We start from the raw sequence: 27,958 nt of genomic DNA on the forward strand, positions 1-27,958 counted from the left end.
TCATCTCTGAGCAAAAAGGTAGTTTAAAAAATATTTATTGAATGCAAGCGATGTTTCAGTATATTTGAAGCCAATCAATGCTTTTGAGCTTTTTGATATAAAGACCCTGTTATTTCCGGTTATTTAGTATATTTATTTAATGAATTTTTAGGACTGGAGTGTTTTAAAAGTGTAATTATTCCTCTATATAAAGGTGAGGATAAAAATGTACAAGGAAATTATAGGCCCATTTTTTTTATTACAAGTAGTATCCAGATTGTTTGAGAAACTAATAATTAAAAGAATGGTTGATTTTTTGGAGAGTAAGTAATTTTTTAATCCAGATCAATTTGGTTTTTGTGGGGAGGGATTTATCTGCTCAGCACGCTGTCTTATTTCTGACAACTTCTGTGAGTGATGCGTTTTATAATGGTATGAAAGTTGCTTCTGTTTTTCTTGATATTGTAAAGCTTTTGAGATATGAGATATACATTTATTAAGAAAAGAAAACAAACATTATTCGCCATTCGCCTGCCAAGAAAGGCAATAAGCTTGTAAAGGCAAGCGAGGTTATCACCCTCAGCTAATTAAAACCACATTCATATCACGCTATTCAATACAAAAGAAACTTAACTGATGAAGGAAGAAAGGAAAAAAAAGAGAAAGAGGAAAAAGACAAGAAGAAGACAGAAAAAAAAAATTAACAGAAAAAAAATTAACAGCAAGTAAATTAGGGAAATGCCTTGAATAGAATGACAACCTGGAACGGGCCTTAGATCAAAATTATTCACGAGATAAAAAAAACTTCTTTACCCCTGACTTGAAAGCCGGAAGACTAGGCACATTTTTCACACCCTCGGGCAAATTATTCCAAGCATGGGGACCGTAATGGCGAATCACAAACGATGCCTGAGTAGTACTCCTGAACTCATGGGTTAAGTTATCAGCTTTTTTTGTGTTATAATCATGACGATCTCTATTAAAAGTAAAAAGATTTTCAAAAGCAGGGGTGAGCAGGTGATTCAAGTATTTATACGAGAAAATCGCAATTTGACTGCGTTGAAAATTTTATACTTATTACCAAATACTGTCGGTACTTCATAATTACATCATCTGATCTTAAAATTTAGGCAGGGTGCGATCACTGTTGCAGCGGCTTGGATATTTTCATGATCAGTAGCGTTTCGAAGAAAAACTTTTCGTGACACTTCTTGAGTTTATATGTGACGCCGAATATATGTGACTCTTCTGGCTGAAAAATGACAATCTCAGCTAAAACTATTTGACAACCGTGTTAGCTGGCAAAAGATGGATTTCTATGACCCTATTGTTAAAGGAGAAATGGCCTCACTTGAAAGGCCCGGGATAGGTGAAGATGGCCTACCAGAATTCAACACACTTGATGAGCCAATAAAAAATACTATTGTAAGTTGGCATTGGAACTTTGATCTAATAAATCATTCAGCCTATGTTGGTCAATTCTGTCAAAAATAGATCCCTACTCTGAATAGGCTAGAAAAGCCTAGTTTCTTGTTTCTTTTAATTTTTAGTAAAATTCTAGTTAATTGACTTCTTTCTATCGCAGAAATGGTTTAGTTTAGGAAAATGAAACTTTCAAGGATGAGTCTACAGGACAAAGTATGTCCTGGGAAGGTATTTTAAAGTGCCCACCTCCACTCCTCCCTCTAAAGGGCCCTGAAATTTGCCTACATGACAGGTCTATACCTACTGAAATTTTGACAAAACAACATTTTACCTTAATTTTCAGTTACTAGTTGCTTTTTCTCTGCCTTTAGTTCTGAAAATGCAATTCCTGTTATTTGAGTAGGCCTAGGCTAGAATTTTGAGCCATATAAATGTTTTTTTTGTCAAAATTTAGGAAATGTATTTGCAAATCTTTAAAACATTATAAAATGGAATTGAGCAAAGTTATGAAGCTGAAAACAATTTTGTTGTACTTTAATTAAGCAGAAGATCTATTTTGAAAGGTTGCACTTTCATAACACACACATTTTTAAAGGTCATCAGAGGTCAGGACCCTCTAGAGGGAGAAGGAGTAGAGGTAGTTGCTTCAAAATACCTTCCCAGGACATACTTTAGCCTATAGACTCATCCCTGAAAGTTTCATTTTCTTAACCTAAACTCTTTCCAAGATAGCAAGAAGTCAATTAACTAGAATTTTACCTAATTTTTGATGAATCCAAAATACACTACTTGTACATGTTAAACTTTCTTCTACACACTAATACAGTACTAAACTTGGTAACACCACTGGGGAACCTAAGGATCAACCAAAGTTGTGAAGCTGAAAACAGTTTTCTTGTAGCCTATTTCATTTAAGCAGAAGATCTGTGTTGCAAGGTTTCACTTTTAGAACACACATATTTTCAAAGGTTATCAAAGGTCACTGCCCTCTATAGAGAGAAGGAGTGGAGGTAGATACTTCAAAATACCTTCCTGGGACTTATTTTAGTTTGTATACCCATCCCTGAAAGTTTCATTTCCCTAACCTAACCCCTTTCTAAGATAGTAAAAAGTAGCTAAACTAGAATTTTATCCTTGATATTTTCTTCAGAAGAGCCTCTTTTCTCTAGTGTCACCAATTTCTGTAATGTTTCTGAGTGTTACATCTGAAGAGCAGTAGAAAACTAGAATTCTACAAGATTTTATAACTGAAATAGCAATAATTAGGACACACTAGGCCCACTCACTTCAGCATATTTTTCAGTCAACATAGGGTAAAGGCACTGATGATTCAACAGTGCAGTTTTGGAACCACTGTTGAAATTTTCCTTTAAAACAGGATAACTCTTCTTAGTTGTGACTTGGAACACCATCTCTGAAAGCCATCATTATATAGATAACTTCAAAGACCACACTGCCTTTCCATTACAAAAGTAAAACAGTTCAAAATAGGGATGAAACCTTTTTATTGACAGTGAACAGACAGTAACAGTTCTGTTCACTGTCAATAAAAAGGTATCATCCCTGTTTTGAACTGTTTCACTTTTGCCATCATTATACTTTGATGTTGCAAAACATGGACACTAGATCCAATAAACCCAGATAAGAAAAGAATATTCAATTCAATCAGTTTCCTGTTTTGACACAAAATGAACTTTGGACAATTTTTAGCTATGCAATGTTCAAACTATCTTTAATTGGTTGCTTTTTTTGCCAAAAAAGGTTACAATTAGCACCAATGCATTAAGATACATCTCATCTTCTCTAGAATATAGCCACATTGGCTTTTTTTGATAAAATTGAGTTCAAATGGCATCTAATAGTATATTGACAAAACTGTGTTCCAAGTGTTGAAAATTTTTGTCTAATTTACTGGATTGACTAATAATGTTCCTTCAGCTCAGTTCAAATGTGGATTTTGGCTTCTATTATGAGATTCACTTTTTTGAGAATATCTTGTAGTAACCTTGTCAAAATTTTTGACAGACAGCAACTGGCCCAGTCAAAATATAGTTGATTCTGTCAAAACTTCACTGAGCATGTAAAACAGATGAGAAACAATTGGTGTCAAAATTCAAGGATCCTCTGAAAAAAAATAGTTGTCAAATTCACAGGTACTTTCTGAACAACAAGAAATTTTGTTGATTATTATTTATAATAATATTTCATATGATAAAAAAGTTGTTGTTTTTAATTGTAGTTTTACTGATTTGATGCTAGATTTTTCCATCGTCTAAGAAACTACCACTCGGCCACAAACTATGCTCATATTTTTAAGCATTTGACTTGGATGATTAAAACACCCTAATTCATTTGTTACTGAATAAATTTGAAGTAGACCACCTCTTAGTAAATTTTATATATGTTGTCTTTCAAATTGATCCCAAGCTGTAGAATATTTTCTCTGAACCCCTCCCTAATTAACATAGAATTCCTCAAGGAACCTTGTTAGGGCCTCTTGCATATGTAGTATTGATTAGTCAAATTGGTAAAATTCACTTAAAGGCATTAATATGTAGATGATCTACTGATCCTTGAAGTATGTCATAGAACTATAAACTGACCCCATGACAATCTAACCCAAGTTTTGGAAAAAGTTAAGAATTTACATATGAAAGTAAATTCCACTAAGTCAAATATAATGACAACAAACTTCTTAAAAAAATTTGAAATCCACTCTGGTGCTCTTAGACCCAATCCTACACAAAATACTAGTGAAACATGCTAAACCTTTCAGTGTCACAAACTTCTAATTATCTTAAGTAGGACATGCATATTTCAAGAATCCTAGACTTCCCAGACAAAGGATAGTCAAAACTAAAATTTTTCTTAATGGGATTAAAATGGTAGATTCACTTTGAAATGGTCAAATGTTGAAAACACTTTCACTGTGAACAACAAATAAATCTTTGCTGGACCATTAAAGCTGAGAGGAAGTAGGCCATTCCAGATATCATTTATGGAGAAACTTGTATCATAGATTGTATTCTAGAGACCTAGGTCACACAATTAACCTCCTTATGATTACTCATTTTCATCCCTATACTTGAAACATTTTTTTCAGTTTTTTGCTTCCACTATCTGAATAGCGTTTTATACATTTACACATTAAAAAAATCTGAAGAGAAGTGAAAAATAAAAAAAATAGTTATGTCAAATGCATCAGGATCTGCCCACAAACATTCCATAAGTATTTCAACACATGTTGAATTGAGTTCTGACTCACATTGAAAACAGGACACAGTGTGTGGGGGAGGGGTTGAAGCTCATTTCCAATGAAAATAGATGCTATACATAGATTCGGGATGAAATTCTTATTCTAAAAAGATGTCAATTTCTTAGCTATCTCAGTAGTACATCACTTAGAAATTTACTCAATTTTTTTTGTGCTGTTTCCAAATTTAACAATCAATTCACTTGCAAATGTACCCCTCTCCCCTCCTTATGTTCCCTTAAATACCCCTCAAAATATATAAATATCAAAATAAAACTTTAAAACAACAAAATTCTTACTTTCTAACATGCAGGAAGCTTTGGCAAAGGCCTAGAATAGTGTCTCTTGAAGGAGACATGCTAGAACCAAGGGATTTCATATTGTCATATTATGTTTATTTTTATGGTTTTGTCTTCTTTTTTGAAAAAAAAGCCCTGGATTGTGTAAGAAAAGGCATAATAATTGGTCAAAACTGATTTAAAAACAGATAAAATGGAGAAAACAAAGAAATTTGATTTGTTGATACTTGCTGCATATTACAAAGTAAGAATTTCATCATTTTCGAGTTAGTTTTTTATATAGCCCATGGTTATATAAGACCATCAGAGGAGGGCTAGGTGTGAATTGTCAAAAATATTAACAAAACCATAAAAGTGAACTTAAAGTCAAAATCTATAAAATGGCTAATTTTGTTGTAGCATGTCTCTTTCTGGTGAGATGCTATTTTATACATTTACTGGATGCTTCTACTGATCATATTATCAACTTTTATTCCATTATTATCCACTTTTCAAAATCATTTTATACAATATTGTGGCAAAGTACCCTTAGCCATACTCATAGATAAATTTATTACAGAGAAAATAATTGGTTTAATATAGAACCTATAACATATGACTAGATTAAGAAGTATACAGAAATAAATTATTAGGACTATCTATGCAGCCTTAAGTGGGAGGTTGTATTTGCAAGTAAATTGATTATTATATTTAAAAAGAGCATAAGAAACAGAATATCAAAACGTGTGTTCACCTTGTCAGTTATAGAATCTTGTATATATTTACCAAAGATCTTGATGAAATTAAAAGAATTACTATTATATTCCCTATTTTATTAATCCATTCAATATGATAGTCATTACCCTGACAACATTCTCAGCCCCTGATGGTCCCAGATACAGCCTTAGGATTTGTAAAATAATTCTATTGACCTTCTCGGAAGGAACCATTATAAAATCCTGAAATACTTACTTATATTATTCCTTAAACAAATCCACTTTATTCTACTCCACCCCTTTCACAAAGGCTTGATGTTGATATGCACTTGACCTAAAAAAAGTTAACATATATCTCCTAAGTCAGTGATGAACTTAGACAAATCAATGAAAATATAAGCTGTTTATTTCCAAATGAACTAAAATTTCAACGAAATGATTGGAACTGACTCTATATTTGAGAGTGGTATGTACAGAGTCTTGTGTTCTTGTAGGAAGTCTTACATTGGCAGAATCTATCAACAGTTGGGAGAAAGATTGGACAAACACAAGCTTTCAATTGAAAAATCTCTAAAATAAAATGATAAGTTTGAATCTGCTTTACCATCTGTTTTTGAACATTCACATCTTTTATTTCTTTTCAGTGAGGTAATTTCACATTTCACTGTAAATTATGTGCCAAAATCATTTTTGGAGGCATTTAAAACGAAAAAGACTTAGTCTTGAGCATTGTAGATGACTTGACAGAAATTCTTGCTGAAATATGTTTTTTTTGAACTGGCTGTAAATTACTTTGATTACCTTGAGTTTCTTTATAGTTGTTTTTTTTTTTAACAAAGTTATGTATTTGACCTTATGGTAACCCAAATTAGATATTTTCCATGATTTTTTTTTTGCTAGTTGATGTTGCTTGTTTGTTGTTAAATTGATTTGAAGAATAGAATCATGTATGGAAAATTCATATAGAATATATAGCTTGAACTATATATTTGATTGTTAGATGGTGATGTAAAGCAAATATGAAGTGCGTTTAGGAATGATATAAGTATTTTCAAATTTTATGAAATGGTTTTCAGGTGGTCTACTACTAAACTAATACAAAAAAAGTCAGCTTTTCAAAATCATTTTCAGAGCTGTTCAAGGGGGAGGGGCTGGGCAAATACCCTGGGTGCCATGGCTGGGGGATGTTGCTTCTTATACAGTCCATTTCTTAACTTATTAATTTCTTAAGATGGGATCTTACTCCAACCCAATCACTTTGTTCACTTGAAGAGGGTACTAAAACATTTAAATTTCACTTTCCAAGTAGCCCTTTCCCAATCTTCTAGGATGTTTTGTTCAAGCTGAGGGAAAAGGATAAAGAACCTCCTGAGCCATTGCTGGCGCATAGGGCGTCGACTCGACGTTTTAGTGACTGGGTCTTTTTTACAGGGACAAGTAGCAATGGATCCTTTATTGGCAAGTAGAGCATCAATCCACTGTGCTACGATACAACAGAGTTAAAAAAAAGCAACTTACAAATAAACAAGCATCCATGGTTTTTCTTCTGAAAAAAAGTGAAATTCTACATTTTTGTAGACAGAAGTTTGAAATGTCTATAGTAGTGTTCTCTGATATGCGAAATTTACTGGTGTGATTTTCATTAAGATCGTTCGAATTTTGGGAGTGTTTTCCTCTTTTTTGAAAATCAGGCAGGTTTTCTCATTTTTATAGCTTTTGATAGGTAACAGTAAACTTAATGAATTTTGAACATTTGGCATTAGCATAAAAAAACTAACTTTTTTGATCTATTAATTGCAATCAAAATTCCTTTTTTTGGAGTTCTAGTTACTACTAGCCTGTCCTCACTTATAGTTTGTTTCCACATGCTGTTTGGTTCTGGGAAAAAATAAACTTTACATTACTTAAGGTTACTTGTAGGACAGAAATTAGAAAATAAAACAAAAGAATTATACCTCGTTTAGCCATTATGAACCAGCTACTGATGATAAATAAGCGCAAAAAATATTGGCAAATCCACTAAATTAGCAAGCATTAGGGCTATATCTGGCTCCATTAGAAGACAAGGACTGGGGTGTAATCGTAATGGCTGTATTTTTTTTTATTCAGAATGATCATAGAATGGAGAACAACATATTTCATTTCTTCCTATCTAATTTCTGTTCTGTAAGTAGCTTTAATGTTCATAAGTTCAAGTTTATTATTCAACATTAACAAACAAATAAATAAATTCAACAACACTTTCGCGCTGGAGAAAACCTATGAGGGTTCGCTGTCGCTCGAAAATCTACGTAACTATTTACCTATTAACTCGACTGTTTACTTAAACCTCAACTATTTGATTAAAACTGTTATAAATAAACCAAAAATTAATGAATTAAAAATAATAATAGACAAATAAAAACGGAAAAGAAAAGTAATAATAACAAATCCATTCTCCATCAATCTTCAATACTCAACCCCTTCTTCTCCCCAACCCTGCCCCCAACCCCACTTCAGCTCCTGCCCACCCTTACTTCTCCGGCTCCTCTTTTCTCCCCTACCCAACCTACCAGCCATAATAAAATTCAACAAATTCCCCACAAAAAAATAATCTTTTAAATTCTTTTTAAACTGAGGTACGTGTTCTGCCGCCCTAATGCTCAATGGTAACTCATTCCATACAGATGGACTTAGATTTTCTTTGAAAATGAAGATCTGATACCGCAATACAAATCAAAAACCCATATTTTCACTTTGACTAATTCCATAATTATGCTGGTCACTATTAATTTGGTAAAAACTCTTAAAAACATCAGGGGTTGAACCATTCTTACACTGAAATAAAAGTACTGCAGCTTGATAATCTCTTATCTGACCTACATTAAGGAGCTTCAGGGATCTAAAACAAACACCATCCTGTGTCATGTACATCCTGGACATACCTACCCATTGTTCTAATAGCTTTATTTTGTAGAACTTGCACTCTTCTATAGTTGCATAAGAAGTTACTGCTCCATAGATGGCAACCGTAGGAGATATATGGATAAAACAGTGAATAATATATAGTTAGAAGTATTCTCTGAGGGAGTCAGCGCAGCAGACTGCATTGCTGCATTACTTATTATTATGATACTGCATTTCTGTGAAGATACAAACCAATGTAGTGGAGAAGATCACTTTGATGAACTGGATTACCACATAGAGTTACCTGGCCAGACACATCCAATGGTGTACCAATTCTACAGAGCGTCATTAAAAATAGCTTGCGAACATTTACACACAATAAACTTAGTGAAGTAAAAATCTTCAACCGTTCCAATGCGAGATTCGCTTTTCTCACCAGGTCCTTCACAGGTGAGGCAAACACAGTTAAAACAGTATAATCACCAAACGAGATAAGACACACATCTTTCAACTAAAGACGCATGAGATCAACTTAGATGATGTGAAGCAGCGGACCTAACACTGATCCTTGGTTACTCCACACATCACTGGAAATGCCTCTGAGCGCACATCATTCAACACTGCTTTGAGGGATCTCCCTGTGATATAACTTTTAAACCACTTTAAGTACTTTTTGCTGACACCTAACGACTCCATCCGACTTTGTAGCGTTTGAAAATCAAATGTATCGAATGCTTTGCGAATATCTATAAATACAGATGGGGGTGTTTCACTTCTGTCCATACCACTGTTAGTTGATTCCTTAAGTTGTTGCAAAGCATTCGTTGTCGAATGCCCTTTGCGAAATCTGAATTGGGTCTCACTCAGCAAATCATTAGCCTGTAGGAAACTATATAGACGCTTATGAACAACTTTTTTAATAATGTCGAAATTAATGGTAGGATTGAAATTGGTCTCCAGTTCTGAATTTCCTTTACAGGGCCACCTTTATGAAGTGTTATCACTTGTGCAACTTTTAGCTGATCTGGGAAAATGCCCTTTTCAAGTGGCAGGTTTATAATAAAAGGCAGACAGGGTAGAATATAACGCATTATTGCCTTAAACGCTCTTAGAGATAAGCCATGCACTCTCGCAGAATTTGATTTCAGAGATTTTATTATTTTAAGCAGTTCATCACTTGTACATGGATCAAAGGCTAATTCAAAACTCACCTCTATTATCTCATATCTTCTATTATTGAACCTGTTGACATCTATTTTTTACACTGCTTTGCACTTTATACCAATATTAGAGAAAAAATTACCCAACTTATTTGCGATTCCAGACTTATCATCAGAGGTGAACCCTCCAAGTCGTACTTCATCCCCTCCAATTTTAGCATTCCCATTGGTCTCTTCATTTATCAGTTTCCTTGTTACTTTCATATTTCCTTTACTATTTGAAGACTTTCTATCATAATATTCAGCCATAGCCTTGTGACGTAAATCGCGCTGTTTTTTTTTAACAATTCATACAAAGCATCACTTTTATCATCTAGATAATATCTTTGATAAAGCTCAATCCTTAGCTCTGTTTCTTCCAGTATTTCACTCGTTATCTACGGCGTACGGGGCTTCTGTTTCCTCACTTTTATTACCTTAATAGGACACGCACGGTCATAAATGGGTAGAATAACAAATATTAGATTATCATGTGTTCCTATTAACCTGTTGTAGCACAGTGGATTGATGTTCTTCTTGGGAATATGGGACCCAGGGTTCGATCCCTGCTGCAGCAAGGTTGGGCGACAAGCTTGCTACTTGTCCCTGTAAAAAAACACCCAGCAACTGAAACTTCGATTCGACGCCCTATGGGCCTGCAATGGCTCTGGAAGATCTTTTATAAACTGTTGTAGCACAGTGGATTGGTGCTCTGCTTGGCAATACGGGGCCCAGGGTTCGATCGCCGCCGCAGCAAGGTTGGGCGACAAGCTTGCTACTTGTTCCTGTAAAAACACCCAGCAACTGAAACGTCGATTCGACGCCCTATGCGCCAGCAATGGCTCTGGAGGATCTTTTATTTATATTTTTTATGTGTTCCTATTGGGGATTCTTCTTCAGAAAACACAGGGGTCCAATCGAAGCTGTATATTGTCTATAGGTACAGGGAATAGCTATGAAATTTGTTTTTGGGTTGTGTACTTGCTGATTTTGTCTCAAACTCTGTCATTTTTGTTTTTCAGATGAGAGACCTTGGTGCTGCAGGACAAAAATTCAAATATGTATTGTTTCCTAAGCAGAAGCAAACTTTGCTTAAAGAGTGTAAGTGCCTAATTTTTTCGGCTGCATTTGTTCGAAACACTACTTATAATTAAATCTGAGGTCTGCCAAGTTCTTTATTCTTTGTTACTAGGCATAACTGTAGTATTTTGAGAAAATTGGTTTCTAATTCTTCCTTTTATAAAATACTAAAAAGTGTCAAACATTGCATAAATTCTGGTAAAGGGGAAAACGTTGTCATTAAAGACTAAATTTTCAGACTTACGGTAAAAATTATTCATCTTAATCCTAGCCACTGGGATCAGCTAGGAATATAAATAATTTTTGGTGCTCTAATGTTTTTATGTATTTTATTCAGTTATGTTATTAATCCTATTTTATATCAATTCTTTGTTCCTTTGTTGAATTTTTTTTTTGTAATATCATTTATGTATTTTACATACTCCTAGATTTTGAGGGAAATAAATAAATATATCAAACGAAATATCAAATGTCAATCATCATGCCACTAAATAGCAATATCAACTCATTAGGTCTCTATGAAATATTCATTAATCGTGAAATAATCAACATGTCGGTGGCTATAAAACAGGACTGAGATCTTAAATCCAAAAAGAGACCTGAATGCAGCCCAAGGACCAATTTTAATCTAACATAATAAAATAATATACTAATTTTCTTAATTATTTTTAATGATTTTATAGCTTTATTTTCTATTTAGGATTGTGATTTTTCATTATGATAGAATTTTTTCTTAAGCGTTTTTTTTTTTTTTATGCTCGTGAAGTTATTATGCAGTCACCACCTTTTAAGAACTGGTCTCCTATTCCTATTTTTAAATAAAAACAAACATTACACTGTTCTCAGTGTTGAATCCAGGTAGGGGGGGGGGGGGCATGTGGTGCGTACCCCCTAACTTTGTGGTGAACTTGGGTTGGGACGATGTTACACATTAAAGTTATTTTTTGCAATTGGTTTTAGTAGTTAAGCTATTATTAAGTTTTTAATTGTTAAGACTGTTTCTTTGTCCAAAAAAGTTTTAAACAAAGTTGCAGTTACTTTGTGGGGTCTCTGTTAGAATTTACCGATGACGTAGATCGCCTAAAAGTATTTAATTAAGTCTAGATTTATCAAGGGAATCTGTCCGTATTACCGGAGTCGTAATAGCAAGGAGGGGAAACTGGGAATCCCACCATCCTTAGGCTGTCGAAATGATGTTCCAGGATTGTGTTGTCACAACAGGGCTGAAAAACTCAATATTTTAACTTCCTTTTACTGTGAAAGATTCGTTTTCGAGTCTTGCTATGGCACAGAGTCGAAAAAATTGATATCACTACTTTTTTTGGCTATTATAAAATTTGGATTTGCTCTTTTTTTTGCAAAGCGGTATGATTTTTACAACATTTTGTTTTTTGGGGGATTTGAATAATAGAAAGTAAATGCATTAAGTAAAAGATATTATTACATTTTGGATTGTGGTTAGCAAACAGTGTCTACTTTACAGCCAATTTTCGTCACCCTCTCTCTTCATCCTAAAACATTAAAATAAAGGCAAAACTCTTTAGAAATATGTGAACTACAATTAAGGCTCGTGTAAGTATACACTTAAAACTAAGTATATGGTTCTCCTCCATTAAAGAAAAATGTCACTTAAGAAAAAAGATTTTCAAAAAATTGTTCATAAAAGAAAGTAAATAATTTTATCTTTATTTTTTTTAACTAGTCTGTATAAATGGATTTCTGAATTTCTAGTTTGAATAAATGGGATGGAATCGATTTTTTTCTTCAACCATTTACTTATGAAATGTTGAAAAAAAGTGAAAATTTGAAAATGAAAAAAAAAGCGGAAGCGGAATGTATCTACAATATTGCTTTAAAATTTCTCACCTTGTCAATACCAACCAGTCATAAAATATAGTTTTATTTATGCATAGAGATTGCGTATATTTGTCCATGAAATTGTATATACTTGTACGATTTCTATACTTGTTTATTATCACACTGAGGATTTTTATACTTATCTTGGTACATAACATCCAATCATATTTCCACGATTAGTTGTCTATAAATCAATGTTTTTACCGGACAATTCTTTTAATGCTAAATATGAGCTGAATTTCAAATTTTTATTTTTGTGCTCAACAGACATATCGAGATTTAAACGTTTGATTGGAGCATCTGAAAACTTCAGGATTTAAAAAAAATTCAATTAAAAATCTACCACAGCTTGAAACCCTCAATTAGCTGATATAGATTATCATTAACATCTGTTTTTCTGAAAACACCTATCAGAATTTCAAAATCTCTTTTCAGTTTCCGTTCCATTGATCCCCCTCCAAAGTTTCTATGGCAATTTCTGTACGAGAGGCATGGTGATAAGAAAAAATAATTAGTAAATTCAAGACATATCGCTCTTTGCTTTGGCAGCCCTATTGTGCAACTCGTGATCCATTCATTCTCTTCCTTCTATTCCCTCTTTTCTTCCTTCCTATTCCTTGATTTTTTCCCTATTTTGTACCCAGCTGTTATGTCAATTTATGACTGGAGCAATGGTAGATGGCTGATGTTTTTCGCTTAATTTATATCCCACATTACCGTACTGTCTAATACCTTATAATTTTACACTAAGCCTTAATACCTTCCAGGTTTCTTGCTAATCAATGTCCCGTTTTCAATTCTCTTGATTGTTCTAAAATAGCTTGTTGCATCTTGTTCTATACAATTTCGGATATGACAGACATTGTATTTTAGTAAGTTTTTTTCATTGAATGAACTAGTCTAATATTTTGCTATTATTTTTTCTTTCTTTTTTAGGGGATCTCTGGGGACCTTTCATGCTTTGTACCTATATGGCAATGTAAGTACAAGCTTAATCTTTGATTTTAAAGACCAGCATTAATTTGATAAATCTAGTTAATTAAGAATCATATACAACTATGTAATTTGCACAAATTGGACAAAACAGATACTTAGTTTTTTTGGCAGTTTTTTTTCTAAGATTTAGAATACGAAAACTGTTCTTTTTCGCCCTTTTAGACTTTGACTGTCTTATTTAATTATTATTCTTGTCAAGCGTGTCGTTGAGGCGTATTCCAACTCATCGTGTTGTAACCTTATAACCAACAGACAAACCGGATTAGAAGACGCCTCTCGATAGGCTAGGGGAAGGGTATCTCGCAGGTACAATTTGAAGAGGGTTACACCATCTATGCTTCAAAAATCGGCTTAGTCGTCAAGCCACGTTAAGTGTTGTGTATATTTTCCCTCGAGGGATATCCTTAATACTGATATGGGGGAAGTAACTCTCCTAAAGTAGAATCATATCAAAACCTGAGATAGGGAAAAATATAGCCACAGCAAACTGTAAAAAAACATACTATGTTGGATTCAGTTTCGAAAACGAACTAAATTTACAAACCCACTTGAAAAAGAAAGGACACAAAAAGACACTGTACTCCTGAGCGGAATGTGATCCTATGAAATCTGAACAATCACAATAATTCTGACTGCGCTTTTTCCGAAAATTTAATGATTGTTAAACGCAACTGAAGAAGACCAAGCAGCGCTGTTTATCTGTATCTCTGGACGAAACCTTTTTTGCCTTTTACAATAACTAGCTTTTTCATTTTGACGTAAAGGTTATCGCGGAAAAAGGGGAAAAAAGCGATCTTAGAGAGATTTAAAAAAGAGCAAAGGGACGATTAGCTGATAATTCGGGCCAGGAGCCCAACAATAAGTATAAAGAGGAAACATTAAATTATGAGAAAGGGAAATTTATCTGATAATTAAGGCTGGGGGTCTGGCACCTTCCACCTAGGATAAATGACCGCCCCTACGCTCCGTTGATCAGAATGTCAAAGGACAACAGAATAAATATACACAAAACTTCAAAATCTTCAAAAACTTCAACTTCAAAATCTCAAATATACCTTCCAATCTTCCATCTCTGACCAATTTCTAACTGCGGCTACAAATCAGCTTTGCTCAGGATCCGCTCCCATCCAACGTGTCTGTAGCACAATTGGAGTCATTGGATGTATAGCCATCTCAACCAGCTTTAGGATTTTGAAGAAGGGAATTTGTAAGATTAACGGTAAACAATCACGCTTGTTTAGTGATGAAATATCTGGCTTGGCCAGTAGGGAAATTCATAGACCCAACAACCCAGTGAAATAAAAAAGAAAAAGACAAAAATCTTATGGGTTCATTGTCATCACTTATCATGGCCTTGCAGCAAGATTAAATACAAAATTTTCCTTCACGCCATCACGAATATACGTTAGAGAGAAGCGAAAAAAGGGTTTTGGCATATGAGCTGGTACCATGCGTCAAGAGGGACTTGATTGACTAGCATCTTAACATTTATCTGTGGAAACAATTCCACGTCTGAAGTAAAACAGAACTTGCCCCTTGGCACAGTTTAAAGTTACTTGAGACAAAAATATAAAGGCACACCAATGGTTGGATGCAAATCTCAAGAAAACGTGGAATCTCACCCCGAGGGACAGTCCAAAAATAGAGCGATTTTTATCCCAGCTGAATGTGAAAGTCGGATTTAGGGCTAAAGGGTAAAGATTAGAGGAGTGAACATAGTAGTGAGGCTATAGGCCTTTAAACGTGTGTCCAGAGGGGTGGGGGGAGGTTTTAAAACGAACAGAAATTACAATAAATAACCAAGTCAAACTCAAGTCTAGCAGAAATTAACATGAGTAGGGCTCACAACCCCTATGACCTCTCAAAGAAAGAACAAAATTTTTTTATGAATCTTGTTTTTGGGTCGCTTTTGTTTTAATCAACTATTTTTCGCTTTTGAATATAGTCTATAGCTTAATTTTGTCTAATTAGAAGGGGCAGGGGGGGAGGAGCTGCAATTTTTGTGGTAAGAAGATTATATTTAGGATAAGTTTTGAATGACAGATCCCATTCTACCACAGGTTTTCTTTTGATTCTATTGTTTTTATCCCAGGAATAGTCTTTATACAGGGTTAATAATTGCTCAAGCATTAGAAGTTGTGAAGGTAGGCCGAGGTACTTGAAACACATTTTCAATGGCCTATAGAGCAGAATATGTATTCCGTAAAATTTCATTCAGTGTCTGAACAACTTTCATAGACTGTAAAAAGATCCTAGACTGCAGTTGAACACTCAAACTAGCATGAACGCCTGCCAAAAATATTGCAGGGGGGTACTGGAGCAGCAATGGCGAGGGGAGGAGGAGGGGGGGATACATTTAAATATAAAAGGTTATATGCAAAATAAAATTATCACAGGAAAAAGAAAGTACTTGATTTTTAAATACCAAATGAAGCAAAATTCAACAAATATTTAAATGGGGAAAATGCCTGGCCAAAAGATCAATTCCTTTAATCGGTACTTCCGTATTATATCGCCAACACCCAAGAAGTGAACACTCAAGAGTGATGAAAATATAATACTGTAGAAACAAATTTGGGCTATATATTTGCGCATTAGGATGGGGATAACCTGCCCTATACTAGCCCCCCCCTAATGTTCAAATATATCGTCCAAATTATATAATTTTAATATATTCTGTCACCCACCACTCGTTTTCCACTGAGCGTAAGCTAATTTTCTCTTAATACGGACACATAAAACCGGTCTGTTCTCGAGTTTTACACAGCGTAAACTTGAGTGTTGGCGGAATAATACATAAGTACCCTTTAATCTACCACGCATTCAATCATAATGTGTTTAAGATTAAAACATTATGCCCAAAACCTAGAGTAAAAGAAAATAAGACTCCAACTAAATTGCAGAAATTAAGAGAACAAGGTATCATCTTAAAGGGTCCGTTTCATTTAGAGTAAAACAATGGTTATTCTTCGAAAGAGCAATAGAGGTCTCGAGGGGTATATTCATAAACATTATAGCTTAGTAATGAAAATATCCCCAAATTTATCATCAAGTCCTCTCCCCCCTTTTTGCATAGGTACCATCATACCATGCTTTCCTTTTTCATTTAAGGATAATTTTTCAATCTATTTCACTTATATTTTCAGACCCTTGAGAATTAAACAGAATAGCAAAAAACACGTTACCAGAAAGTGAAACAAAAAACACACCCGAGTCTTTGAAAATTAAGACTCCCATTATGGTCAGCTCCTAAAGTGCTAAGATTGACCAAATTTGTGTGTTTCACAGCAATTTTTGATGCCAAAGTAAAAACAAATTTGCGCGTGTCCGCGCATGGTCCAGTAAGTTTAGTTGGATTAGTTTTAAATCAGTTTTGTTTGTTTGTCCGGTTATTTTAAACTAAGCACCAACCTTTCGAAACGAACATGGTAAATAGGTCGTCCTGGTTAAATCTAACTTTGCACAAATATTTCAAAACAAATACGAAAAATGCAGTCCATACTTTTTGTTAGTTCCTCAGCCTTTTTTTTAAATCTTCATCATTTCGTCTATAACAAATGATCAAATGCTACAAATTGAAGCACGTGCTTCTATGGGCTTGTTTCAGCCTTCGGGGGCGGCTTGAATTTTGTATTACCCGTCAGGGACGGCCTTTCAAATCACTTTGACTCTTAAAAAAGGCACTATAACTTCGAATTTCGAATCAAATGTCGTTTGAAGGTTATCCGACCTCCCATTCAATAAACACCCTATATGCCCCAGAGCATAACTTACAGCCCTTGCTCGAGGGCTTTGGGAGGTTATATCAGCCCTGGAGGCGTTGCTAGATGTTCTATAGACTAATTTGAACAAAATGGCCATATCATAGTTTCAATCAGATGTGTTGGTGAAAAGAGGGGTTGTTGCGGGGGAACTAGTTGACCTCCATCACTTTTGACTCTTAAAAGGGAACTAGAACTTCTAATTTTCAACCCAATGAGCCACCTCTAAAGTTTATTAAACTATCTCTTTCGTGAAAAATTTGAATGCCCCCAGGCTATAACTTACAACCCTTGCCCCCAGACTTCGATGGTTGTTATAAACCTCAAAAGCCTTGTTATATGGTTTTTGGACTATTATGAAAAATATGGCTATATCAAAAATTGTATTGGATGCATTTCGGGAAAACACGACGTGTGATGGAGGGTAGCTTCAATTACTGTGACCAAAATTGCTATTTCAAAATTTTGATGGGATGTTTTTGGGGTAATGATGGGTGAGAAGGGGGAGCTGTTTACTCTAAAATCACTTTTGAACATAGTAGCCTTGTTCCCTTGTTAAGAAATGTCATTAGAAATGTCAATTTACGTAACAAATGGGTAAAGGAAGTCCATCTAACACTACCATATTAAGCGTCAAAGACATGTCTCAATTTTTTTTTTTTTTTTAGATTGTAAATTAAGTGAAGATTAAGAAGTAATACATCATATGAAATAAATTATTAGCTCATCACAACTTAATCTACTTGAGACAAACACAGGTACATAAAGCTATGCTAGTTGTTTGGTTCTATTTATCTTGAGAGTCGCCAATCCTTGAGCAAAATACATCCAGTAGAATTGGTTTAAAAATGCTTACAATGTGTATCTTAGTTGAAAATGAAAAGTACTGTCATTATTGTGCTCAATACCCATAAATGTTTGGTTTTGATCCTCTATTTTTTACTTATTCAGGCTGCCAAAGTTTGGTAAAAACTTCTGATCCACTTTTCAATGTTTGCTACGGTTCAGACACAGTACGCATTCTGCGGCTCGCTAGCAAAAGCTTCTGCTCTTTGTTTTTTTTTTTTTTTTTTTTTTTTTGCTGAGTGTGGCAGAGATTTATTGAATTTTTCAAATGTCAAGCTGAGATTTTTTAATTTAAGTATGAAATCCAAAAACAACATGATTGATTTTATCAGGTTTCTCTTTACTTTGTTTTATAACAGTTTCGCTGGAATAGGTTTCATTTCCTATTTTGCCAAGTCGTATGCTCACATTGATGATATATTATTGCTGACATGTTTGCACATCATATGGAGAAAAGAAGGATATCCCTCAGCATTGTAGGATGCTTTATAAAATATTTTAAAAGTTTTGCATAAAAATTCGATTTCTTTGTGCTTTAGACCCTCCCTCTTCTTCTTCTAAGGTTCAAACCTGTGCAAATATTGTGAATACTAGTAAAACAGCTATATTTTGTTATTTATAAGTTGTGTCCAAAAATTATCTCGTTTTTTGTACTTCAGGTTTTATGGAAAGTAAGAACTTAGATTTTTGTCTTGCTAGTATTTTATTGAGCCCTATTTTTGTATATAAAAGAGTATTTCTCTTTGAAGAATAAAGCGAGGAAATATTTATCTTAATAAAAAGAAATAAATTATTCAGAACTCAACTAGGGAAGGTTTATGTATCAATTTTTACGAAGCTTTCCAATTCTAATTTAATCCTCATTTTTGCTTTTCATCTTGTTCTGGTGAAGAACCAAGGAGAGTGAAATTGGTGAATTGTTAAAGTAGAAATTTACACGACCATATACATCTTCTTAAATTATGAAAAATCATGATTTAAATTTTTAATAAAAAAAAGGCCTCCATATTTGCTTATAGAATTTTTGGTAGTAGGAGGCACCAGATTTAAGTAAAGAGAATATAGGTAGAATATAACCTAAAACATATGGCATCAAGTAGCTTTAGAAGGTGATGATGTTCTCTGAAAGCTTAGTTGTCTTTGTGAATCAATTTATTTTTAATGTTTGATTCGGCAAACGTAGAAAGCGGTTTCAATTTCGACTAATTAGTTTCCACGATTTAACGTGGCAGCACTGTGAAGATTTCGTAATTTTGATACAGCCAAAATAAAAAATCAAAAGTTTCAGATGTAAATAAACCAAAGATAGGCACAGGGGGCACAAAAGTGTTTTTATTTTGGTGTCATTGGTATTCAAGGATGCACAATTCTGTTTTTATTTCTGAAGGGTTACTTTTTTTTTATATTGAGTCTTGACTTTTTTAATGTTATGTTTGCACATATTAACATAAAACACTGCTGTGATGGATGTGTTTTTTTAGTTTTTTTAGTATCCTTGTCCGTTTTTTTTTTGTGTAAAAACATTGCAGCAGTATTACTCATTTGGGCTTTTCAGAATAAAAATTGTAGTGATGTTTTTATTTTTAGGATGCTTCAGAAGTCTGCTGACAACAGTGGCAATGCAAGTGAGAGTGGACCTGAATTTGCGGAGGTTTTTCTTATAGTTTGTCTTGGAGCCATTGTCGTCACATTGAATTCGTCGCTGCTTGGTGGGAAAATGTATGGTGTAATTCTTAGACAATGTCAAATTTAAATATGAACCTTTCATCCATGTAAATATAGAACTGAAAAAAGGGTCTAAGGACAGTAAGTAGAAAACAGGGTCATTTTTGCACGAAATGACCTTAATTGAAGTAGTTGCGTTGAAAGTATTTAATTCACACGAAGTTTGAGCTGGAACAAGTTTTCATATTGACAACTGGAAGGAAAATTTGTAGTAGGTACATACAAGGCAATTAACTTCGGGAATGCTGACTTTTTGGGGTGGGGGAGGGGATTTCGTCCGAGCCTCAAAATCCAATTGATTTGTTTTTCAACTCATTTATTTTAAAAATAATACAAATAGAAAAAGGCTGAATGGGTCACTATAAAAAAAGATGGAAAAATCTGAACTTTGGGGTGAGGGGCCGAAGACCTCCGCCGTGCGTACATAACTTGTTTATAATTATTAGCTAATCTAGGCAAGATGAGAGAATTTGAATGAATTTTGAGGTTTCAAAGCTGATTTTTTTTCTTCTTTTTTTTTTTTTACTTCTATTAAAATTTTACGAACACAAATTTCTCAATTTAAGATTCATGTGTGTCGGATGACTTCTGTAAAGCCATCTTACCCCAGGCGCCTCTTGTTTTAGGGCACCAAATAGTATCCAAGACAAGCTTGAATTTCCGGAATTTTTACTTTTTATAGTGCTTAATTGTAATAGCTTAATATTATGTTTAAAAACAATGCTACATTTTTCTATTGCATTTTGATTTTTGTAATTTTACTGCCTTAAATTTCTGTTAAATTACTCTATCTTTAGTGTATATGCTAACTCAGTAGAAAATAAGTGATTGAAAATACAATTTTGCCGGCTGCTAGAATCATGGACGAAGGATGTCTTCAATATTGTATTTTTCTCAGAAGTTTGCAGATCAGATTTCAAACAGGGCATATTCTGTTATTTCTCCCGTGATGCTGAGATGAAAAAAAAAAAAAAATCCGGTTTGATTACTAAACAAATTTCATAAAATGCAATACAAATATTTAAATGGAGCTCAAATTTCTGAAAAATAAACTTGAAACAAAAACAAATACTAAGATACTCCGATCAACAATACCCTGGCGGTAATGGCGGCATACAGGTTAAAAACAGGTTGAAGGTTTTTAGGATAAATTGCAAAGCTGGGTTTGGATTGTTAGAAAAATTTAATTACCTTCTAGTGTTTGTGGTTTGGACTTTATTGTTGTTTTAAGTCTAGTTATGCTGTTGAGTTAGACGCGTGTGTTGTTGTTGTTTTTTTTTTTAGCCTTACGCTAAAGTCGTTTATGTGATTCAGTATTTTGTTGGGGGTATCGAGAACATAAGTGATAATTTGGCTACCTGAAAAAAGGGATGTTTAAAAAAAATTATATTAGTGTTCTAGAAAATAGAAGACGAAATTATTTTTGTTATTGTTAAAACTGTCTAATATGAAACAACGTCAAAAACGATGCTTTTAAATAGTGTTTATTCATTCATAATTGTCCAAATCCTAAAAGAAAACTACTGGAATTTATAAGTACAAAAAAGCTCTCAAAATTTTAGTATATCAAAAATTATAAAGACGCCAGGTAAAGCACAACATCTACTTGTATCAAATTTTACAATTTGTATAGTTACAAGCATCCTGCTATTGGCTGTTTAATTGATATTGCATTTGTATGTTTTTCTCTTATGCAGGGTGATCATGCAAGAATAGACAGTCATTTAAGTTAATATTTGTCATCCATTTGTGTGAGATGTAAAAATTTCTAATCGTCTAAATAATTCTGTTAACTTTTAAAGTTAAATTATAGAATGTAAGTGGTAAAGCCACTTAATAATTAATAAATTAATATGTATATTAAATTCAATATTAATTCAATAATCCAATAATATTATTCAATGTTCAATATTAATCCAAGTTAATATTGGAATATTTACAGCTATTTCATGGTTGTTTTTTATTTTTGTACCATCCTGGTGAGGCTTTTTCTTTCGTTTTGAGAGTGTTAATTTTTATTTTGGTCTTATTCCCTACGCAAACGGTTATCTCTCTTTGCAGGTTACTTTTATATCTTTTGTATAACTTATATACTTTTTGAACAAATAATCTAAGTAAAAAAGGAAATGTACTATATTTCTTACATATTTGTCCCGGTATTTCTAAATAATTAATTTTCATAGTTATCCCGCCTTACTCTTTGAGGGAAGTGGTGATTCTTACCGCAAACAAAAAATTTATTGTAACTATAATTTTTACCGACTATTTCGTGAGAAATCGTAAATACCCCTATCCCGATCATTAATCTGCACAACGAGTTGACGCTTCTTCTATGAGACAATAGCTGTGGCTCTTGATCATAAATAGTGATAATAATTAATCATTTTGTTATTTTATAATACACTATTAATACTTTATGTGAGGCTAGTCTAAAGGAGCCCATTCTAAAACGTAGTGAGGTCAAAGGTTTTCATAATTAAAATTAAAAAGATTATTTTCATGATCTTATAATTAAATAGAATTAGACGAAAATCCTTGTGATTAAATCCTACTCAGCAATTGAAATAATGAAATGATGAAACAAAATAGCTTTGAGAAGCTGACTTTGGTGAGATGGTCGAACCTGATCAGTTAATCAGATCTCAAACCCCTTTAACACGATACCGCTTTCCAGTTGATAACGCACTGGGCTAATATTTAAGAGCTCTGGGGCTAAAATCCTAGTGATTCTGGTTCTGGTTTACTAATACCAAGTTCTCTTTATCGTACAATCACCTCTAAAGATACACGGTTCATTTGTATTTATTAATCTTAAATAGTATATAAAAATATTGTGCGTTGAAAATTTTCCTAAGCTTAAAATTGTTCTTACTAGTTTATTTAACGACTAATTTCATGTTTTTTTTTTCAGATCTTTCTTCTGAAGTGTTTATTTAGTGTGTGAGTTCTTATATTAAATTACTTTCCAAAGTAGTTTTTTTAACGACTAACATTTAATGATTTTTTTTCTTTTTTTAGATCTTTCTTCCAAAGTGTTTGTGTGCTTGGATATTGTCTCCTTCCCTGTGTCATAGCTCTGACTGTATGCTTCGTAATACTCTTCGCTGAACAAACGTCGTTCCTCTTCTTCCTTAGATTTATAGTGACTCTCTTGGGATTTGCATGGGCTGTTTATGGTAAGGTCTTTTGTTAATAAATCTGTTTTCTGGGTTGGCCAGGCTTGGGGGTCTGGGCAGGGCCCTAGGAGGGTAACGAGTTAACAAAGGCTAAATGCATTTTTTGGTTAACGCCCTTGATGATATAATGTTACTTTTAGTAAAAATTCAGCCATAAAAAGAAGAAAGAAAGCAGAAGAAAAAATGCACGAATTACTGCAAAGATTGAACCGAAAAATGGCTTGAAGTCATAAGGTGTGGTACCATAATATTGGATAATTTTCGATATTTTTCAAAAAGCTTCCCATAGCTACAGGACTCATAGCTACAGGACAGGATATTTGTTGAGCTATAAGTAACCTACTAACAAGTAGCTTGCTATATTTCTTAGCAGATACAATAAATATAATTTATATTTATAATTTATAAATATAAATATAAATTATATATAAAATAATTGCAATTAAATTAATTAATTATAATTAAATTAATTATGGTTAATTTAATTAATTATAATTAAAATTAATTTTCTTCGCATTCTTTCTCTCTCATAATGTATTTTTAATTAAGTATCTACTTGCAAAAACAAGAGTAATAAGAGAGTAAAAAAAAAATCCAAATATCGGTAGATATTATGTTTGTCGCAGTTAATAACATAGGAAATGTTATAAATGAATATAATTAACTAAATATGTAAATATAATTTAATAATTAATTAGTTAAATATTTAATTAAATAGGCACGAATTAAATATTTAATTTTTTGTTCAAAAGCGTCTCTCAGTATTCATTGTACGGTTGTTAATTTTCGCTAATTACTTCGTAAAGTGGCAACTGAATTCTTAAAATATCTGCCGGGTTTGTCAATACTAGTTTGTCTCTTTTAACAAAAGCTAATGGCATGAACCAAAATTGCTTTTAATCTGCTTTAATTATTAAAACAGCTCACATGGGCAAAATTTACCGGGGTTTATTATAGAAGTCTAAGGCTTATGGAATCCTGAGCTTGCATAAACTTTAATTTATACATAAAAAAAAAAATCAAGAAATTGCTCGAATATGGGTGGAAAAGGGGTTCGAAGTAATTTCCGCTGCAATCCGCATCACTGCTCTTCAGGGTGACTCAGCCAAGAGTCTCTATTGATAAAGTAAATTTCTGAAGTGCAATGGAAGCTCGCTCATTACATGAAACTCCAAAAGTTGAATTTATCCGTGGGATCCAGCCAGAAAGACAGAAGAGAAAAAAGAAAAGTAGCTCAGGGGGCCCAAATCAAGCGAGGGCAGTATTGTTTTCTATTTCTTTTGGTACTAGAAGGGAACCTTAAGAGGTTGTTAAGCAAAATTATAGGAAGGAGCATTGCTATTTGTTTTGACTTACAACAGAACATTCGAGGCTGTGTTAATTTAATAAATCATTAAAGCTTTTAGTAGACGTGTTTAGATGTAATGGCTGAATGTATGTTGCTTGTAAGTATGTATTTTAGTGTTAAAAGCCAGTGTCTGAAGTGAAAAGCACGTTTTTATGTGTTTACCCGTCTACTATGTTTCAAGCTTGACTCTTCGAGCTGTAGATACGGTATCAAGCTACTAAGAATAACGGTGCCTTTATTTGCGCGCGTTAAAAGGCGGGGGGGGGGGGGTAGTTCGGCCAATTCGCAAAAATCGAAGGGGCAAAAATGGTATTTTTCGAAATCTAAGTAGGGACGTGTGTATTTTTTTATTACAAGAAAAGAGAAAACCTACGTGAAAATAGGCAAATATTAATAAATACTTATTTGCAAAGGTGTTATTCGGTCTCAATAAGGGCTTAATAGCCTTTTAATAGCCCAATAACAAATTTTCAGACAAAGATATGATGAGGCCTCTTACTGAAAGAAATTATGGAGTTTGATCAGTCATATCAATCATTTTAACGGATTTGCAATTGTAGTGGTTTGTTTTGCTTATTTACCCAGTTAATCATTTTGTAATGGCGCTGTTAAACTTTTGTAGTTCCTTAGGGATCATTGCTCTAAATTGATTGCTGAAACGACATTGAAAGGCTTCTTGTTATGTACCAAAAACTAGAAAGGATGAAGAATTAAGCTTTATTTTACAGCAGATGACTTCAGTATAGCTGAAGGTTTTTGAAATAGTACAAAATTGTATATTGTATTTGTAATTGTAAATTGTAATAATCAGAATTCTTTAAAAAGTGCTTCCTTATATTTAAATGACTGACTCATTTTCAAAAATTAAAATGTTGCTTATTTAGAGTCGAAAACATAAAAAAAAACATGGATTTGATGGTATTTTTGCATCATCTTAGGGTTACGAAGAACTAATAATTTTTGAGAAGTTAGGTTAAAAATTATTCTGGAAACTGCTCCATCAGTTTGTACAAAAGTTTCTTTGGAATCTGATAGTCTCCCCTACGCTCTTAAGCAGTAAATATGGAACTGCCAGCATAAAAAGTAATTAAACATCTACCACCTACATTTACCTTGGAAATCTTTTCCACTTACCAACTCATTATAAAAAATAACTTGACTCTTTCTCTTAACTCTACATTTTAAAACAGTAAAAAAACTTCAGCGTAAAGAGCGGGGCGTTGAGAAGGAAAAGCCCATTTCATATACGGAGTAATTTCTGTTCGTTTTAAGTTTTAATGTCGTTCCTTACTTTCATTTAAAAAAACTTGTTTTTTTTAAAATTTAATTTCTGAACGTTTTTGAATCAATGCATGTTTTGATTTTGGCTCTCCGCAGAGGAATAATTAAAACGAAATTTGTATATTTATTTTTTTATGGCTAAATGGCTTTCTCATAATTTTGATCGAATGATTTTGAGAAAAAAAGAGCGGGGGAGGAAGCCTAGTTGCCCTCCGATTTTCGGTTAATTAAAAAGGCAACTAGAACTTTTAATTTTTACGAATCTTTTTATAAGTAAAATATATAAGTAACTTATAAATTAGCTTACGTAAAGAACTTTTGTATTCTCATATTTTTATTACATATATGAGGGGATTCGCCCCCTCGTCAGTACCTCGCTCTTTACACTAAAGCTCAAATTTTGTCCCAATTCATTAGGAATGACTCCTGAATCACAAAAGCCGCAGAATAAATAGTTGAAATTACTGAAAATACTTTAGCGTAAAGAGCGAGGTATTAGGAGGAGGTGAGCCCCTCATATGGGTAATAATTTTTGTTCGTTTTAAGTTTTAATGCTGCTGCTTACTTCCAGCTGAAAAAAAAAACTTTTTCATATTTATTTTTTCATTGTTTTTTTTAAGTAATGCTAGTAAATCCTGCGCTCCCTTCATGGAAATTTTCTTCCCCCATGACAAATTCCTCGATGGAAAGTTCCCCCAGCATATCCCCCTCTTCTCAACCCCTGCCTCCAACAAAAAAATCATCCTGAAAACGCCTGTACACTTTTAACCATATTAACCATTACTATATGTAAGCACTGGTCAAAGTTTTGAACTTGTAACTCCTCCCACGGGGACTGTGGGGGAGTAAGTCGTCCCCAAAGACATAGTTATAAGGTTTTTCGACTACGCTGAATAAAATGGCTATCTCAGAATTTTGATCCGTTGACTTTGGGAAAATAATTAGCGTGGGAGGGGGCCTAGGTGCCCTCCAATTTTTTTGGTCACTTAAAAAGGGCACTAGAACTTTTCATTTCCGTTAGAATGAGCCCTCTCGCAACATTCTAGGACAACTGGGTCGACACGATCACCCCTGGGAAAAACAACGAAAAAACAAACAAACAAATAAACATGCATCCATGATCTGCCTTCTGGCAAAAAATATAAAATTCCACGTTTTTGTAGATAGGAGCTTGAAACTTCTACAGTAGGGTTCTCTGATACGCTGAATCTGATGGTGTGATTTTTGCTAAGTCTATGACTTTTAGGGGGTGTTTCCCCCTATTTTCTAAAATAACGCAAATTTTCCCAGGCTCGTAACTTTTGATGGGTAAGACTAAACTTGATGAAACTTATATATTTAAAATCAGCATTAAAATGCGATTCTTTTGATGTAGCTATTGGTATCAAAATTCCATTTTTTAGAGTTTTGGTTACTATTGAGCCGGGTCGCTCCTTACTACAGTTCGTTACCACGAACTGTTTGAACACGAAGGTATAACTTCATGATCTTCTATGAAATGCTGCCGAAAGCGATAATTTTTGGTTAGGTCTATTGTTCAGAAGATAGTTATGATGAACCAATCTGGAATACAATTTTACTTAACATATCCCATTAATGTTGATGTCTTATTTTCAGCTTCTGTCATTTTTCTGGGCGACAGTCAACCTCCAGGAAGAAAAGCTCTTGCAATGTATCCTATCTTTCTATTTTATTTTGTTATCTCTTGGTTAATTTTATCCAGGGTATAACTTCCAGTTAATCGCTTTTTTTTTGAAAATTAATGTTCTGTTTCTTAATTTATGAAATGACTAAACCATATGTAAATGTGTATTTGGTGGAAGACAAATATGAGTCCATTCAGTTTGCAACGACGAAATTTTGGTACTGTTTTGAAAAGGAGTTAATAAATGAGTTTTGTATTATATAGAAGAGATGTAGATAAACGGCTTAGGTGTTTTTAGAGCTATTTCACCAACTATAAAGCACGTATTGATTTTTTTTTTTTTTTATACAGTGCTTTTGCGGGAAAATGTTAAATTCGCGGGATATACTCTCAAAGAAGAAATTTTTTTGTCTTATTCAGCCTAAAGCATTTGAAGTGAGGTTTAAATAGTATTTCTTCTGCAATACGCAGGTCCATGGATATTCCATTAAAACATGGAACTATGAT

The 27,958-nt window shown here is 33.5% G+C and overlaps 2 protein-coding genes across 2 annotated transcripts in view; one reads left to right on the plus strand and one right to left on the minus strand.

The window, feature by feature from the left end:
• LOC136032235 (GRIP and coiled-coil domain-containing protein 1-like) overlaps positions 1 to 27,958 on the minus strand; it is a 132,820-nt gene that overhangs the window by 63,478 nt on the left and 41,384 nt on the right. The gene's annotated exons all lie outside the window — the stretch shown is intronic.
• On the plus strand, positions 1,202 to 27,717 carry LOC136032237 (protein YIPF6-like). Its single transcript, XM_065712463.1, has 6 exons — positions 1,202 to 1,404; positions 10,759 to 10,837; positions 13,610 to 13,652; positions 19,864 to 19,995; positions 23,020 to 23,177; positions 27,424 to 27,717. Exons 1-6 carry the CDS (start codon positions 1,288 to 1,290, stop codon positions 27,534 to 27,536), a joined length of 642 nt encoding a protein of 213 aa, XP_065568535.1. The 5' UTR covers positions 1,202 to 1,287; the 3' UTR covers positions 27,537 to 27,717.

This window comes from Artemia franciscana, chromosome 10 (assembly GCF_032884065.1).
Source record: "Artemia franciscana chromosome 10, ASM3288406v1, whole genome shotgun sequence".
NCBI lineage: Eukaryota > Metazoa > Arthropoda > Branchiopoda > Anostraca > Artemiidae > Artemia > Artemia franciscana.